The sequence below is a fragment of the Strigops habroptila genome, chromosome 1 (genome assembly GCF_004027225.2).
Source record: "Strigops habroptila isolate Jane chromosome 1, bStrHab1.2.pri, whole genome shotgun sequence".
Classification (NCBI taxonomy): Eukaryota; Metazoa; Chordata; class Aves; order Psittaciformes; family Psittacidae; genus Strigops; species Strigops habroptila.
The window spans coordinates 39,863,087-39,881,352 of NC_044277.2; the positions used below are offsets into that span (position 1 = coordinate 39,863,087).

The window sequence follows — 18,266 nt, forward strand, 5'->3', positions numbered from 1 at the left end:
GTAGCTACCCGGTCCCTGAAGGCCACCAAGCCTCCTGCCCCCGGGAGTTACCCGGGTCGCGATTCCCACTGCCGGGAACAGGGTTCGAGGTGCGGGCGGGGGGGGCCGTTTGGACCTTCGACCCCCCTGTGTCCCCTTGCGTCTCCAAACGAACGGGATGAGCAGCCGATTCACCCCTTTCGGGTTTTTTGGGAATGGTGCTTTTTTTTCGCCTCTGGAATATATTATAAGCATGCCTCCTCCCCCCCCCCCCCCCTTGAAATAGAGCAGTGAGATAGTTCAGCTGCCTTAATAGAGTATCTTCATAGGAATGGCAGTGAGATTGCAATAGGGCAGTGTTACATTATGTGCCTAAATATAGCCCCTTCACTTCAACTTCATTAATGAAAAAGAAGAACTCATACAGACAGCTGAAAAATCTGCCTTCTAACTTTTTAATATACATGGCAAGTGTAAAGTTGCATTTTGGAAATTACCTTTTGCTGATACATACCCCAGATTTCAAGAAAAGACTGCAGCGTGCATTACTGTATTATTCAAAGTGCTAAGCACACCAAACTCAAACTTTGAAAGGTGAAGAGTGCACGTAAAACTAATTTGGTTTGTTATTTTGTATGTTATTACACATTACAAGAGTCTTTAATTACATCATCACATAATGGTTCTTGAATAATACACATTTGCTCTGCAATCTCTGTTACAGTGGTATAGCTGTACTTTTATTTCTGTTCCTTTTGTAAGCCCTTATTAATTTCATTCTCATTACAATCCCTATGATCTTTATTGCCTTAGACTTTTAATACAAATTGCTTCTTTCTCGAGGTATCTTTTAATAATTCAGTCGGCACCTATATATAATACAATATATGTTAAGATTACCTTGTCAGCAAAGTGCTTAATAATGAAGCTAATTTAGCTGCAAGTTGGTGGGTTTGTATATACCAACAGCTTTCCAGTGTTATTCTATTTACAGTTCCATCCTTAATGAAATGGTTTACTGTGTACTTTAAGTTACTTTAATTGAGTCTGTTTGACATATACAGGTCTAAAAGATGCTACAAATTCATAATGGAGATTATAGTGTGATACACGAGTGGGGGTGAGGGAGCAACTGTGCTCCTAGAGCTGAAATGCTAACCTGAACTGCTTGAGCTGGACATGGGGTAAGAGAGTAACTCAAAGGTGTTAGATTCTAGGTGAAGGGAATAAAATGGAGGAGATCGAGCTCCAACATACTAAAAGGGCAGAAGGTACTTCTGAGCAATGCAGTAGATATTTAACAACGTTAATGGTGATGCTGGAGCTGTACATTGCCTTCAGAGGTCATGGTAGCCTGCTCAAGGCCACCCCACTGCTAGCCAGCTTGGAGGATGTAACTTCTGGGGCCAAGTGTCCCCACACTTTCCCCTCCCTACCCCAGGGGGGGGATAGATTTTCTGGTGCATTTACACTCAGCCACTTCACTCAGGGGCAGAATTTGACCACAGGGATTGATCCATCACCCAGGAAGACTCCAGTTCACCACAGCAGGCTTTAGAGCAGACCTGTAAATACACTGGGCACTTTTAAGATGAATCTGGACAGTGTGCTGGGTCATCTAGTCTAAGTCATGCTTTGCCAAAAAAGGTTGTGCTAGATGATCTTTGAGGTCCCTTCCAACTGGTATTCTATGATCTGAAAGGTGTTCAGTTTACCAGACAGTTTGCTGTGATGCAGAGAGTTTTACACTTTCTTCACTATATTCTTCTGTTTTGTCTCATTCTCTCCTTGCCTTAACTCTCCTCACCTCTTTCTTCTCCTTTCTCCTTTCTCTTTTCTCCTTTCTCTTTTCTCCTTTCTCCTTTCTCCTTTCTCCTTTCTCATTTTTTGTTTCTTTTGCTTGGTTGGTTTGATTTTCTCTTCTTGGATTCAGTTACTGTTGCATTTGTGAGGGGAATAATATTCTTTCACACTGATTATCATGTTAACAATAGCTGGCTGTTAAAGGAAGGCAGCTCAGTAGATGAACATTCAAACTTAAATTAAATTTAAAGTTGCTTGATATTTCCAGGGCAATGTGTTCTGTTTTGTTTTCTCACTTAAAAGATAACAAATGGAAAGAATCCCAAATAATATGTAAGTGCTGAAGAAATTGCTTCCAAGAAAAAGAACCAAATTTCCTCTTTGTTAGACTGGCATAGCTTCTGTGAAGCTGTATTGGGGCCAGAAGAGTTTGGATACACATGGTATACCAACCAGCCTGCATTCAATAAGCCAGTGTTGTTACTAGACCTCAGAAATTAGTAATTACACAATATAATTGAAGGGCAAAAGTGTGATCACAGACATCAATATGTATTTTAGAAACCAAGTACAGGCACATTCATTTCTCACGGAAAGCTAATTTTTCTCTGAAGGAGATATTATTCTTGGCTTCCTTTTTCTCTGTCTTTCTTTAAAGAAAACATTTTTATGAGTATCACAAGTACTGCTTTTGCTTTGTTCTGAATTACAACTCCTGCTTCCCATTTCCCCCTTACAATATCATATCACCTTTGTCTACTTTAAGAATACTTTTTTTGTGTGTGTGCTTTTCTGTTTTTTCATTGTAGACTGCTATCAACTCAGACCTGATTGTCCAGGAAATACACTTCTGGGTTCCAAACCTCTTATTTTTAAAGTATTTTTTATTTCTTCAGGTTCCTGATGATGATGCTTTTCCCAGTCTTTAGCTAAATTGTATAGAGTGCTCTATCAAAATACACTCAAGCTCTTGCTTGTAGTTCTCTCATTTTGCCATTAGAATATCATTATACACTACAGGTCTAATGATTTTTTTGCATGCATTTGTTCCAAATGATTCCCAAATCTGTTTTCTTTTGTTTTCAATACTTTTGACAATTGCAGTTTGGTGCTTGATGTTTCTTTATTTTCTTCTACCTCAGAGTAACAGAAGCATTAGAAAGAGCTCATTGTACCTGGATTTGACACCCTATGGCAGTATTTTGGCAGAAAAGCCTGCTTTTCTCACCATAGTCAGTCCTTGGGGGAGCAGTTCTGCATGATGAACGAGCTGTGCAGAACCCTGCTGTCTTGGCAGGGCTGGCAATGGGCCAGTCTTCTGCCAAGCAGAGCTCCTGAGCACTCCCGTTAGAAATAAATGAAGTCCTGAGTCATAAGGAGTTCTCTGGTGATTTCTTCCAGATCTGGTGAATCTGCTGGTTGATTCCCTCCCTCCCTCCCTCCCTCCCTCCCTCCCTCCCTCCCTCCCTCCCTCCCTCCCTCCCTCCCTCCCTCCCTCCCTTCCTTCCTTCCTTCCTTCCTTCCTTCCTTCCTTCCTTCCTTCCTTCCTTCCTTCCTTCCTTCCTTCCTTCCTTCCTTCCTTCCTTCCTTCCTTCCTTCCTTCCTTCCTTCCTTCCTTCCTTCCTTCCTTCCTTCCTTCCTTCCTTCCTTCCTTCCTTCCTTCCTTCCTTCCTTCCTTCCTTCCTTCCTTCCTTCCTTCCTTCCTTCCCTTCCTCCTTCCTTCCTTCCTTCCTCCTTCCTTCCTTCCTTCCTTCCTTCCTTCCTTCCTTCCTTCCTTCCTTCCTTCCTTCCTTCCTTCCTTCCTTCCTTCCTTCCTTCCTTCCTTCCTCCCTTCCTCCCTTCCTCCCTTCCTCCCTTCCTCCCTTCCTCCCTACCTTCCTTCCTCCCTCCCGCCCTTCCTCCCTTCCTCCCTCCCTCCCTTCCTTCCTCCCTCCCTTCCTTCCTTCTTTCACCTTTCTTTTCTACCTGCCTTCTGATACACATTTGATTTCTCTCCCAAAGGCACTCAATGCCTTTTCCTGCAATGCTTCTCTCTGTCTTGGTGTGAAGATATAAAGCTGGGGTTGCCTAATGGAGAATCTGATGAACATCTATTTTCTCATTCACTCTGGTGTTGTCTCCCCATTGTGTCTTCCATACATCTGATTTTAACTAGTTTTCCATGTTAAAACAGTGCCCTCAGGCACACATGCACATGCAATCAATTTCTTTAGAAGCAGCAAGTAAGAATTATTCTACAAAATATTCACAAGTTTTAGACGTTCTCAATAGATTCATGTTTCAACTATACACACGTGTTGGTGGAACATAGGCTGTATGTTTAATATTTACAATATTCACATAGGCACATGCGATTGCAAGCTCTGATAGCTGAGATACTTCATTGCAAGGGGAGAATGCATTTTCTTTGAATGAAGCCAATATTTTAGCAAATTAACAGAAGCACAAATCAGAAACCTGTTGGTAAATTGCTACACTGTTTAGAAAATTAATATTAAAATACTATATATTTTTGAAACATACTGAGTATAAACAGCTATTGCTTGCTTTAGCTTGAGATTATTTTATTTATAGGCCTACATGTAGATTCACATAGAAACGTTTTTTGAACTGTAAATGTGCCTTTAAAATTGAGAAAAGAAGCATGAATCAAGTATCTCCATATGTTACCCCCCTTTTACAATTACAAAGAATGCTCTGGACTGCTCCCTGGTTTTAGGAATTATTTTGCTTTATAACATCCTGAAACTGATGTGTATATTTTGTACTCTAAATGTCTTTTTTGTAGTATGTGAAGGTTCATATGAAAATACCAACATATACACACCCTCCACATGAGATTTGGAAAGGAGATGCAATGCAGTAGGGTTTTTGGGTGCACGCCTAACTTTAAGTAGATTATGAATAAAACTTAGTGGGACTGTTTATATATTTATAGTTTAGGCACAAACTTAAATTTCCTGGTGAATTGGGGCTGTAGTTTCTTTTATCGCATTTCCAGAATGTCTAAACATATCAATACATTCAACTGCACACTCTAAATAAATAAATAAATATAAAGATAAATAAATTCCAGGTTTAAGTAGACAGAATGACTGAGAACAGCCCAGCTTTGATGACAGTATATGGATTTTATTATTATGTACGAAAGAAGAAATTATTTCTTAGAATTTTTCAAAGATTTAACTCAGGATTTCTTAAATTTGCATTTATTATTTAGAAATGGATGTCAGTTTCCTTTCATGTTGCTTCATAAATGTATAAAGAATGATAGCAGAAGACATCTGGGAAGATATCACAGGAAGCAAGCTTGCAACCAGGCTTTGTACAATGCTGACAACTCTTCCACTGCCACTGTGCATGCAGAAACCAACCAACAACCAAGCATGTCACATTTTACAATAAATGGGAAAAGCATTTATGAAATGCCAGAGGGGATATTAACATGCCCTATGACACTGTATGTAAGATGTAATAAAAGAATTTTCAAAAGTTTTAAGAAGAAAATGAGAAGTTCCAATTTCTTTCCCCTTTTTGATCCACCTGTTTAAAATTAATTCCAGCCAAGAAAAGAACCGTAAAACACAGATTCAGCCACACCATAGAAAGCTGTGTCAGTGCTTTGCACTGCTCAGTACTGATGAGTTAATGGACTTTTCCAGACTACTGCTTTTCTTTGTGGAGAAGAAGTGCAAGAGACCATTTTAAGTCGATGCGTGAGCAGAGGATGTTTATATTTGCAAACACATCTATAAATACTACCAACCCACTGGGACTAGATGGTGTTCATCCAAGACTTCTAAAGGAACGCAAAGGAGCACTTGGTACTTCCTTTCTTCTTATTCTCATGCTGTTTCCACAATTCACAAACTACAGGATGGATAGATGCAACGTAACTACTCATACGTACTTCAGAGGACGGAATCCTTTCTTTTGTAAGAAGAGTTTCAGCCAGGCAGTACTTGGAGTTGCTGGGAGAATATTAAATGTCCCAATGAGCCAGCCAGAACATGGTTCTATTTTTTTTCAAACCCTTAACATCATCAGCAAAATAAACTGAGACATTTAGGGGCTTAAATGGGCAGAAATATGTCACCTAGAACAACCTATTAATATATATAAAAGCACACCAGGAGTGTGTGCATGTGATTCAGGAGTATGTGCAAGTGACTGTTGGTGTTGGTTACACCTTTTTTAAATCTGCTGCCATTACACCTGGCTCCATCCATGCCTTGTAAGCCGCTCTTGGGTGAGCTGCCGTCTCCTGGCAGGTCTCAACACTTCCCTGGGGTTTCCTGGCACAGGAATCCATGATCTTCTTCTCCACTATGGAACATACCTACACCGGAGCTGCTTGCCTCGGTGAGTCAGTTTGATGCCAGTGCCAGCGAGGGATGCTCAGAGAGGGGTTACAGGTCAGCAGGAGAGAACCTGAAGAGCAGCACAGTGGAATTCCAGCTGCCCCAGCCAGTGAGTCAGCTTCCTTGGGTGCCCAGCTAAAATGCCTCTATGCAAATACATGTAGCATAGGGAATAAACAAGAGGAGTCAGATATGCGTGCACGCCTGCAGGGCTATGATCTTATTGACATCACGGAGATATTGTGGGACTGGAATGTTGGAATGGAAGGATTCAGGCTTTCTAGGGAGAACAGGCGGGGGAGGAGGGGGAGTTGCCCTTTATGTCAGTGGCTGGCTGGAGTGCATGGAGCTCTGCCTGGGAATGGGTGAGGAGCTGAACAGAGCTTATGTCCCAGGAGGGCGGGGACAGGGAACATTACAGTGGGGGTCTGCTACAGGCCATCTGAGCAGGAAGATGAAGCAGATGAGTGCCTCTGTAGACAGATAGGAGCAGCCTCATGTTCACAAGCCCTGGTCATCACCGGGGACTTCAACCACCCTGATATCTGTTGGAGGGGCAATACTGCAGGCCGTAAGCAATCTAGGAGGTTCCTGGAATGTGTTGATAGTAACTGCCTTCTCCAAGTGATAGAGGAGCCAATGAAGATGTGGGCTATGCTGGACCTTGTTCTTACCAGCAAGGAGGTGCTGATGGGGAATGATCAAGCACATCCTTGGATCACTCATTGCCGTAAGGATCTTGGCTGCAGTGCCCATGACATGGTGGAGTTCGAGATCCTTAGGGCAATGAGGAGCGAGCTCACTACCCTGGTCTTCAGGAGGACAGACTTTGGCCTCTTCAGAATAATGCCCTGGAGGGAAGAGAGGCCCAAGAAAGCTGATTAATGTTCAAGGATCACTTCCTCCAATCTCAGGAGTGTTGCATCCCATCAAAGAGGAAGTCAGGCAAAAATACCAGAAGGCCTAAGTGGATGAACAAGGAGCTTCTGGACAAACTCAAACATAAAAAGGAAGCCTACAGAGGGTGGAAGCAAGGTAGCCTGGGAGGAATACAGAGAAATTGTCCAAGCAGCCAGGGATCTGGTTAGGAAACCTAAAGCCCCAATAGAGTTAAATCTGGCCAGGGATGTCAAGAACAAGAAAAGCTTCTATAGGCATGTCAGTAATAAAAGAAAATGTGGCCTTCTCCTGAAGGAAACATGAGACATGGTCACCCAGGACATGGGGAAGGCTGAGGTACTCAATGACTTTTTTGCCTTGGTCTTCACCACCAAGAGCTCCAGCCACACTGCCCAAGTCACAGAAGGCAAAGGCAGGGACTAGGAGAACGAACAAGTGCTTGCTGGAGGAGAAGTTTGAGACCATCTAAGGAGCCAGAAGGTGCACGAATCCATGAGATCTGATGAGATGCATCTGCGGATCCTGAGGGAACTGGCAGGTGAAGTAGCTAAACCATTATCCATCATATTTGAGAAGTCGTGACAGTCCAGTGAAGATCCAACTGACTGGAAAAGGGGAAACATAACCCTGATTTTTAAAAAGGGAGAAAAGGTAGACCTGGGGAACTACAGACCAATCAGTCTCACCTCTATTCCTGGCAAGATCATGGAGCAGATCCTCCTGGAAACTATGTTGACAGACACAGGAAATAAGGAGCTGATTAGTGACAACCAACTTCACTAAGGGCAAATCATGCCTGACAAAGGGTAATGGCTTTAAGCAGAAAGAGGGTAGATTTAGATTAGATATTAGGAAGAAATTCTTTACCGTAGGGTAGTGAGACACTGGAACAGGTTGCCCAGAGAAGCTGTGGCTGCCCCATCTCTGGCAGTGTTGAAGGCCAGGTTGGATGGGGTTTGAACAACCTGGTCTAGTGGAAGATGTCTCTGCCCATGGCAGGGGGTTGGAATTAGATGGTCCCTTCCAACCCAAACCATTCTATGATTATATATTGAAGTGGATAAAGAAAAAAGATACGAGTTAACTAATACTGGACCCTTAATGGACACTTTCAGACTCTGTTGTCTAAGGGTCTATGTTATGGTCTTCAGGGTCTATGTTTTAGCACTCAGCTCCAGGCTGCCTCTGCAGTGCAAAATTAAGTGTTCTTGCATCATCATCATCATCATCATCATCATATCATCATCATCATCACCACTACCACCACCATCCTCTAGCCACTGCTCTCTCACATGGACCTTCAAGGACAGGCTGCAGCAGGGAGAGTCAGCGGAAGTCAAACCCTTCTGTCCACTACAGAGGCCTTGCCTCTTCCAGCTGATTGAGTTATCTCACTACTCCTTCCAAGAGTACCATGGGTGCCAAATGCCTGGGTTTCTTGTTGACCCAGGCAGTCTCTTTTCCATGTTACATCTCTGTTCCACGCAGAGGCATCAATGGTGTCAATATCTGCCCAGGCTCTTCATAGGCAGGGCACAGTGCTGGGAGGAAAAAAGCAAGGCAGCACCCTTGCTGTGCAGCAACAGCAGAGTGCACACAAGGTCTCATCTCTGCAGTGTCTCTGCCTTTGGCAAGCAATTTTGTCCAAAAATTGTCCCACTTGCAAGGGACAGAGATTAAGTGACTTCTGTGCCAAACCCAGCAGACATCACCATACAGCATGTGGAAGAGGCAAGTTTGGAGTTTGGCACTGGTCATAAGCTAAATATGCTAAACTGGTGCACCTTCCAAGCAAGACCTGAGAAGGAAGTTCTTATGGTACCTCAGGTTTTCTTGTCAAAGTGTAATCCCCTTGTAATATGAACTTCAAGTACCCATCTTAAACAGGGGATGTTCAGGTTAGATATAAGGAAGAAGTTCTTTACTGTGAGGGTGGTGAGGCACCGGAACAGGTTGATCAGAGAAGTGGTGAATGCTCCACTCCTGGCACTGTTCAAGGCCAGGCTGGACAGAGTCTTGAGTGACATGGTCTAGTGTGAGGCATCCCTGTCTGTGGCAGAGGGGTTGGAACTAGGTGATCTTAAGGTCCTTTCCAACCCTAACAATTCTATGATGTTCTTGAAATGAAGCCCGCTGCTGTGATGGTTCTGTTAGTGGAAGGGTCGAGGTACTTACAAGGCTCTGGATCCAGGGAAGTGAATTGAAAACCTGATTTGTACACTATATAGGTAGAGAAAATAATTTTCAAATGTGGAAGGCAGCTGCAGAAGGAGGGTATTCACTGATAGTAATGAAAAACAGATTAGGAAGGCATTATTTACACTTGATAAATCAGAAATGGCATCAAAGAGAGCTAGTATTACAAACTATTAATGAAAGACATAATAATGAAACAAATCACATAATAGATCACAACAAAGTGATTCAGTGTAATGAATACTGATACTAAGTAAGTGAACTGTGTGCTCTGGGGATACAGTTTCAAATCCATTCCAGTGTGTGTGGAAGCTGTGTGAGCAGAAAGAGCACTTTTGGGAGAAACTGACTATTCCATTCCTCACCCTGATCACATCCACACCTTGTATTAGCTCTCCCTCTGATGATGTATAAGGTAAATAAAAATGAAATTACCTGCCAAGACCCATTATATATGTGTTTATTTTTTTTGTGTGTCAAAGTAGCAACTGAAGTATCATCATCCATGCAGATATCGGCCAACATTCCTCATTTCACAGAATAATGAGAGTAAATAAACATTAAACATATGAAAAAGACAGCCAGGCAATGTTTTATCAGCACAGATTAGAAACTCATTTAATTCTTATGATTGTAGAAAGCACATTGCTGTTACAGAACATGGTAGTGCCTTGAGGGTGAAATGGGTCTAAAATTCAAATCTTCACACAGATTTTATATTTTGGAGGTACTAAAGGTGGAGCCTTTGATCAAACAGAGGGATGCCCTATGTACCTTATATAGAAATATTTGTATTCTGATCACACACATGAAACTTCAGGTGGTGTGCATGTCATGAGTTCATTTCAGACTCACCTGTATCCTAAACCCTTCCTGAGTCAATTCTGGCAATTGTCAAAGCCTACCAAATCAAACATTACTATGTGCTTTTATAGCTAAATATGTTTCTATTTATTGTGCATTTTCAAAAAGAATTCTGTGTTTTTTGAAAGTAAAGATATAGCACTGGAAAGCCAGTTAGATGACTAAGAATGGGCACTGCAAAAGCCATCAAGCTGAGCAGGGAGCTGCCTAAGCCTGCTAGTAAGTTATTGCAGTGTTACTGGTAACAGCCCCTCTTAAGAGACCTTTTGGATCTAAAGGGTCTCAGCTGAGGTTCTGGCTCAGCTACAAGATTTTACAATCAAATGTCAGCGGGAGGCTTACTGACACAGGGTGAATGCCTGAATAACAAATCCTTTATTACTTTCCGTTATGGTCTTATAAAAAAAGGAAGCAATATATGGTAAGGCTGAAGAGTTGTGGAGTTTGGAAAATGATTTTGAGAAAATCTAAAGTTTAATAAATGTTGAAATTGAAACAGATTCATCAAATTAATAAATATTGACAGATTTGACCCATGAGCTAAATTTAACTTACCCACAAATTATTACTGAAACAAAAATGTTTGAGTATGCTGCTACATATGTCTACCATTATGAATGCTCAGATCAAGTTCACAGAGCCATGTGCAGATTTAAATTTCTGCTTTCTAAATTTCAGTCATGCAAAGTTTTTGAGCATCTCTAATAGGATTGGAATGCAGTGTTCACATTAGACATGTTTAATTTACTGTGATGTTTTTAATACATTGTTTTGACATTCCTTCACAGTAATTATAATACCTTCAGAATTATAAAATACAAGTAAATCAGATCAGCATGAATTTGGAGAAGCAACACACTCAGAAAGAATCAGAAATCAAGCAGCTGTGGATAAAGTTGCACTGTGGTGCGGCCATCACTTTCATCCTCAGCAAGCCACCTTAAGGGAAAAACATAAAAACCTGTCATAGACAGGGCACACATACAAAACTTAACAAACAGACAAATCATAAGAGCCTGCTTCTGTACCTTTGGATTTCTAGGAGAGCTTTTGCATTTCCTTATACAGAAGCAGTAATCAACCTGAAGAAATTGGTGATTTACTTCTTTTTTTTTTTGTATCCATATATGCGTAATTAAAAAATGCAATTAACTTGATAAATATATTTATGAAATAATCATTCATTTTATTTTTTGGTCATACAGGTGACAAGTAGATTGTTTCATTGAGTGGCATAAAATCAGGATTATTTAGAGTAAGGAAACCTGTTCTTTGATAGCAGGTTATTGTCCATGTATTCCGTTCCAGGACTGTTTATTTCTCGTACCTCCTTCTTGGTTCACAAAATACTGAGTTGCATGGTGGGCCCAAACCCTGCTCTGTAAGAGCCTATGGAGGTTTTACTGTTGACTATACAGGGAATAGGCCCAGTCCAACACTCAGGTAGATCGATGTTAACTGGAACCTATATATTAATTACCAAAGGGAGTTAAAAAGCTTCTAATGCTTTTGCAAGTATTATGACTGACTACCTGATGTGATATCTACTAAGGAGCTACTATGGGAGGGATTGCCAGCCAGTGTAGTGTTAATGTAGCTTACATCTGAAGTTGCACAATTGAAGAGCTATGAAACAGATATGGCTGAAGTTAAACAGTTCCAGGACGTAACACGACTAATCTAGACAGATAAAATGAATATTTTTTAAAGATAGCATTTGTACCAGAAGAGTCTTTTCTTTGTGTCTTTGTGAGAGAACAAACCTATTCCACATTTATGCAGTAGGCTATGAGATGATACTGGAACAGGTTGCCCAGAGAGATAACAGATGCACCATCCCTGGAGACATTTAAGGCCAGATTGGATGTGGTTCTGAGCAACCTGATGTAGTTGAAGATGTCCCGGCTTATTGCAGAGGGATTGGACTAGATGGCCTTCGAAGGTCCTTTCCAACCCAAACTATTCTATGATTCTACAAGAAGCTCCATGTCTGAGGTGGAACAGGGACATGAACTTACAGTTTCCTGTATCCGAAGAGTGCCCCATAGCCTCTGGGTCACTGAGCTCTCTGGAGTGGACCTCCTAATCTCTTTTTTACTGAAATTCTTCCATTTTGACTAAGCAGGTATGCATTAAGGTAAGGACATGACTCTAACCTACAAAGGGCCCAGTTAAGTGTCCTAGGCAGCAGTTTGTAGAATCAATGTGTGTCAGTCGCTCCCCACGTCAATGATGTGATTCAAGTTCTTGCTCCAAATGGGTCTCTTAAATGCGTTTCTGTTTTTACCATAAGATTTTAAACAAAGTTAAAAAAAAAAAAAAAAAATCCAGAAAAAAGTGTTGCAAGCTATCTTCGTCAAGAATTTTCCTCTGACTGGTGTGGTCTGAGAACTCTCAGATCACAAAAAGCAAAAGAGGTGGAGCAACATCAGCTGAAACTTGCACACCTGAGTGATATTGTCTAAGGACTTTTGCTCATGCTCACTGACCTAAATTTAGGTATCTAGAAGATAAGATAGTACCTGAGCACATGTTTGGAAGAAGTTTAATGAAGGTAATTTTAATGTTGGAAGAAGTTTAATGTTGTTGAGGTTGGTAATAGCCTCATATTCTCATGTCTTAGACTGTAGAGTGCAATTGACTACCCAAGAACTAAAAATAATGTTTCTTTTTGGGTGCAGGGTTGGGATTTGGCTTCTATGAATTTTCAAGTTTACAGGAACATTTTGGGGAAGGATAAAATTAAATATTCTTGGCTATCATTTCTGCTTTCAGACCACTAGGGAACACCCCTCCTCCTAGAGGTAGGGAACTTGTAAGTTTTCACACTTGTCTGTTCTCCAAAATCTTTAAGCTGTAAACTGTATACTGTAGCAAACTGTCACTCCAAATACACCTTTCAATTTAATTTTGAACTTCTGAAAATGTATTTTTTCAGTTTGATGCAGAGTGAAGAGGATCTTCTTTTTGTACATTAGAAGCCCTTTACCCCAGCACTCCTTTATCCAAGTAAATGTCTAAATTTAGATCATTATCCTCTTACATCACATTGTAAAAAGATTTCTTGAATATATCTTAGATCCATACTAAGCAGACACTGAAACAGAAGTATTTTGATGTTGCTTTTGCTCAACAAAATACACTACTTTTTCTCTAGTTTTGTATCTATACTGCCGTATCCTACCATCCTCCCACCATCACATATTGTGATTCCCTCCCATGCTTGTTTGCATACCCATGATATGCTTGTCAGCTATTTACACACTAATACTTGTGTAATGGTTCACCAGACAGCTTCTACCTCTTGGAAATGTCATGCTAATAGCTTCTCTTGGCAAAGGTACTAAATTGTGTCTCTCCCTCCTACAGTCCTCCAGTTTTAATAATTTGAGAAAATGTAGTGTCTTCCTCTATTCTTCTGACAAATTAGTTTGAAGTTGGCCAAAGGGTTCAAAAGTTACTGGGGATGGACTGATATGAACACAGCATGGTTAAAAAATTCTTACTGTTTTAGGAAACCAGAAGAGAAACAACTGAGAGACTAAAAAGACTACTACTAATTCTACAGTGATGAGGAACTGATCTACTGACCTGTTACAATTGAAGCAGTACACTGAATTCCTAGATGCATCTGTTATTTCTACTTTTTCCAGAAACCATCCACTTGCTGTAGAAGGGAAAAAAAGAACAAACTTAATACAATGTCCTGGGTTCAGCTATAGCAGTCATTTTTCTCCTTCTTAGTAGCTGGTGCAGTGCTGTGTTTTTTAACTTTCAGCCTGGGAACAACGCTGATAACACCAGTGTTTTCAGTTGTTGCTAAGTAATGTTTATTCTGACCAAGGACTTTCTCAGTCTCATGCTTTGCCAGGGAGGAGGGGAAGCCGGGAGGAAGCAGAGACACCTGACCCAAACTGGCCAAAGGGGTATTCCATACCACAGCACGTCATGCCCAGTATATAAACCGGGGGGAGTTACCCGGAAGGCCCAGATCACTGCTCGGGTCGGGCTGGGTATCGGTCGGCGGGTGGTGAGCAATTGTATCCTCTCCCCTTGTTATTTCACTAATCATTATTATCATTGGTGGTAGCAGTAGTGGTTTTGTATTATACCTTAGTTGCGGGACTGCTCTTATCTCAACCTGTGGGAGTTACATTCTTCCCATTCTCGTCCCCATCCCTACGGGAGCGGGGGGAAGAAGAAGGGGGGGAGTGAGCGAGCGGCTGCATGGTTCCAAGTTACCGGCTGGGCTCAAACCACAACATACAACCAAAACACAAATAACACATAAGATTTCTGATTTCATTTCCAAACCCTGTGTGGATCAATACTTCCAAATGTATTCAATATGAATAACGAAATTGAAAAGTAGATGATTGAAATTACTAGGAAATTGTCTCAGATTTACAGACAAGGTCTTTGATTTTTTTGACAGAAAATATAAAGGAATATTTTTATTACAACTTAACTCATTTTTTCATATTGAACAGAACAGGCAGCTAGACAAATGAAACAGAGTGCATGCTAATATTGAATACATTCTTGAAATCCCATTTTGCCCTTTTAGGTGCTCTGAAATGCACTCAAAGTATACCCCTGGTGGGCTTTGATCTTTAGTGTCCATCAAAACAATAAAAATAGATAGACTTTATCAGTAGATGTAATTTCTTTAATGATAACCCAAGCCCTTAAGTAATAGGAAAACAGAAATTCTACTACTCCTTTCTAATAAATATATTTATACTTCTATAAACCAAGTGATAAATCTGAATTCTTCTCATATCCATATTTCTCCAGCAGTTGTGATTCAGAGTAGCATTTCCATGTAGGCCAACACTCATCTGTTGTAGCATTAAGAATGTATTTACTATTCTGCTATAATCTCTTATTTTGCTGTGTGAAAATACTTCCGTTCTTGTGCTATACAATTTTATTTCATGGAATATTAAAACATGAAGAATTTAAAAATAAAACTTTATTATAGATATGCAATGTTTGTGCTGACATCTTTAGTCATGTTTGCCAATGTGAATACTTTATGACAACATTTAAAAACTAATTAGGATTATTCTGTTAGTAGCTGGAAACCTTTTGGTATTCTTTGTAAGTCCTAGAGATAAAATACTACTTTTTAGCAAATTATTTTGGTTTTCAAATATTTGGGAAAAGTATTAAGTAGGTTAAAACCAATAAAAATATTTTTATTTGCAAGTAGGCTAAAATGTAATAAAAAAATATTTGCAAATCATATCCATTTAGATATGATTTAGATATAACATAGTAATGTTCCTAACTTTTCATGGACATTTTCAAACAATTAGCTAGTATAACTAGGCCATAAAGGTGTCTACATTTTTCATCTTCAATTCGGGAGAGTAATTTATTGATATTGTGAAATACTTCTGGAACTTCTTTGTTGAAATCTTTTGAATGGTTTAATATATCATAAACTTTACTTGGAATATATGACCTTTCATGAAATCTCTGTAATTTGGAGTCAAGATTATCAGCAATAAAAATTTAGTCTCTCAAATTTACACGGCACTTTAAAAATGAATATAAATGCATGTTTGCTCTCTTGAAAAGTTTAAAAGCTAATGCTTTATCCTTTATTGACAAAACTCCCACAGACCTCACTGAAATCTCCGGGTATGGAGAAATCTAGAGGCAGCTGGGAAAGATTAGCAAACAGATGAAACATTTCAAAGAGGTGTTATGTTTGAGGATGCTTATAAGGATAACAGCTGACGTGACAAAAGACACTTGGAGATAATTTCAGAGAAAAATTCAGAGGAAGGTAGTCATGGATGTAAGATGAATCAACCCACACCAGCTGTGCTAGGAAGGCAGCACTGGTAGCTATGTGACATCGATCAAGACACAGAAAGCAAAGATACTCATGTTGAAAGTTTGAGACCCAGGAAATAAAAGTTCAACCTATATTTCCTCTACAGGTTTCTGTGCAACTCTCAGAATGCTAAAAGTCTGCCGGTGTGACATTTCTTTCCCAGGTCAGTTCCAAGTTGACTTGTGTGCATGTACAGCAGCTAACACAAATAAGATGAAAGTCAGTAGGAGGATTTTATTTATTACAGGTATATCAACAGGTTTGCTGGGTTTTCTTTCTGAGTTTTCAATACTATAACATGTACAACTGACTGGATATTTAGAAAAAAACCTGTTCAACTTTCACCTAAATAGGAACTGCTATTGGAGAATTTTGCTTGGTTCATCCAAGATAAGGTAAGCCGTTGCTGCCTTATAGTGGCACATGTACTTAGATAAATCAGGTTTTATTAAACCTAAACCTATTACTTTCAGACAGGTTAAGTAAAATTCACCTGACTAGAATATCTCAATCCAACTGGACTTTTTTGAATCAAGTTGTACATTGCCTGCAAATTCTGTTTATATATTTATATATCTCTAGCAGTTTTTAGCATCACTAAATGTAAGCTCAAAGTATTATATGTCCTAGTCTCCCATCTTATCTTTTTTGTAAAATTCAGGTTTTAAGAGGTTACATGTACTACACTGTAACATAGAAATTGTTTCCATCATCATGTGTGGGTATGTACTGTAGCCACATCCTAACTTAACATCAGGTGCACAGTAACTGAAGATCTGGTGCACACTAGTTTTCTCCTCATAGTTTGGCTTTCACAAGAAGAAAAGCCATACGTGTATCAGAGGGAGCATGCTTTAACCAGTCCCAACCTTGCCCAAACATTTCTTAGATGATGTTGAAAGCATGGAAAGTTTAGCCTGCAGTTTGAAAATTCAATCCTGTTACTTAAGACCTCTAATAAGAGGTCTTAAGAGGCTGAGCAATGTTAGAAGGATAAGACCTTCTGAGGTTTATGCTGACAAGATCTCCCCTCTGTTAGGAAAAAAAAAAAAATCAAGGTAAAGGCAAGGGAAATGTGGTAGAGACAGAGGGGGTGTAAGCAAGAGCAGACAAACTGACCTCATTTGTAAACAGATTCGTATTAGCTAGCTGTAGCTGTAGCTGTAGCAGGACTTCAAAAACCTTTCCAAATGTCAGGCAGATCTTTAAGCAGAAGATTTTTACAAGGCTATTGAGTGCATGCAGTATACTCACCAAATCCTTTCCCATTGTGACCAATTTCAATTGAATGTAGGTTGCCCAAGTTTTTTGTCTTAATCTTGTACGTATCAACCTTTAGTATGAGAATACATTTATTAAAAATAATATACTGATGTCTGGAAACTTACACATTTGTTTAAGTTAGTTCTGAGAGTAATTGAAATATAATAATACCGATTCAAAATAGGTGGCTGACACCTGATGTAGTTTATTTTCCTTACTGACAGCCTGTGGTATACATCCTCTCCTATTAGGTCTTAGTTTAAACATGAAAGATTCACTTTTCAACTTATAGTAGGACAGTCCCTACCTCTTTCCTGACTTTCATCTACCAGGCAAATATTTTTGCTCTCTTTTGAATTCTCAATTGATACAGACTTCTAAAATGTTTTCAGTATATGATACATAAATATACATTTGAAAATATAAAAGATAAAGGCTTTTAGTACATGTACCATTCTCTCTCAAATATTATCTATTTTAATTTAAAATATTACCTTGTTTCATATGGCAGATTTTTTATAAATGAGACATTTGGCATCACTGGCTACCCATTGACTTAGCTGGATTGCTAACAGGATTTCTATGTACCTGCTCTTCTTTTCCGAAGAGCAATGACACCTCCCACGTAGTACTAGGCAAAAGGAAATACTACTCAAGATACTTTCTTTCTTGCCTATAGGTAACTAGGTTTATTAACCTCAGTATGGAAGACAATACATGGGTAAAGATCTTTTAGAAAATATTCACAGACATCCTTGCTGAAAAAATTCAGACCAACTGCAAGTAAAAAGATGTCTAGCACTGCTGGAGATAATGAGGTAGATCTCATAAGGAAGATATTTTAGCTGGAGTTTTAATTATTCAGTCATTGCCTTTCAAGAAGTCCACAGGAGAAAGATAAGGAAAATATATTTATTTCTTGCTACATAACGGTAACCATCATTATACTCCATGGCAAATGGAGAAATTCTTTTGCCAGAGTAATAAGTTTATTAAAATAGGAGAACATTCTGCTAAGGTACTAGGACATCATGCAGAGAATCGGCATTCTT

At 39.7% G+C, this 18,266-nt stretch overlaps 1 protein-coding gene across 1 annotated transcript in view; it reads right to left on the reverse strand.

Annotated features, from left to right (window-relative positions):
- Nucleotides 1–10,973: 10,973 nt before the first annotated feature.
- Nucleotides 10,974–18,266, reverse strand: part of RP1 (RP1 axonemal microtubule associated) — a 193,036-nt gene continuing 185,743 nt past the window's right edge. The window contains 4 exon segments of the mRNA XM_032919831.1: nucleotides 10,974–11,042; nucleotides 13,695–13,770; nucleotides 17,206–17,247; nucleotides 17,249–17,284. Coding sequence (XP_032775722.1) covers nucleotides 13,744–13,770; nucleotides 17,206–17,247; nucleotides 17,249–17,284 — 105 coding nt within the window. The 3' untranslated portion in view covers nucleotides 10,974–11,042; nucleotides 13,695–13,743.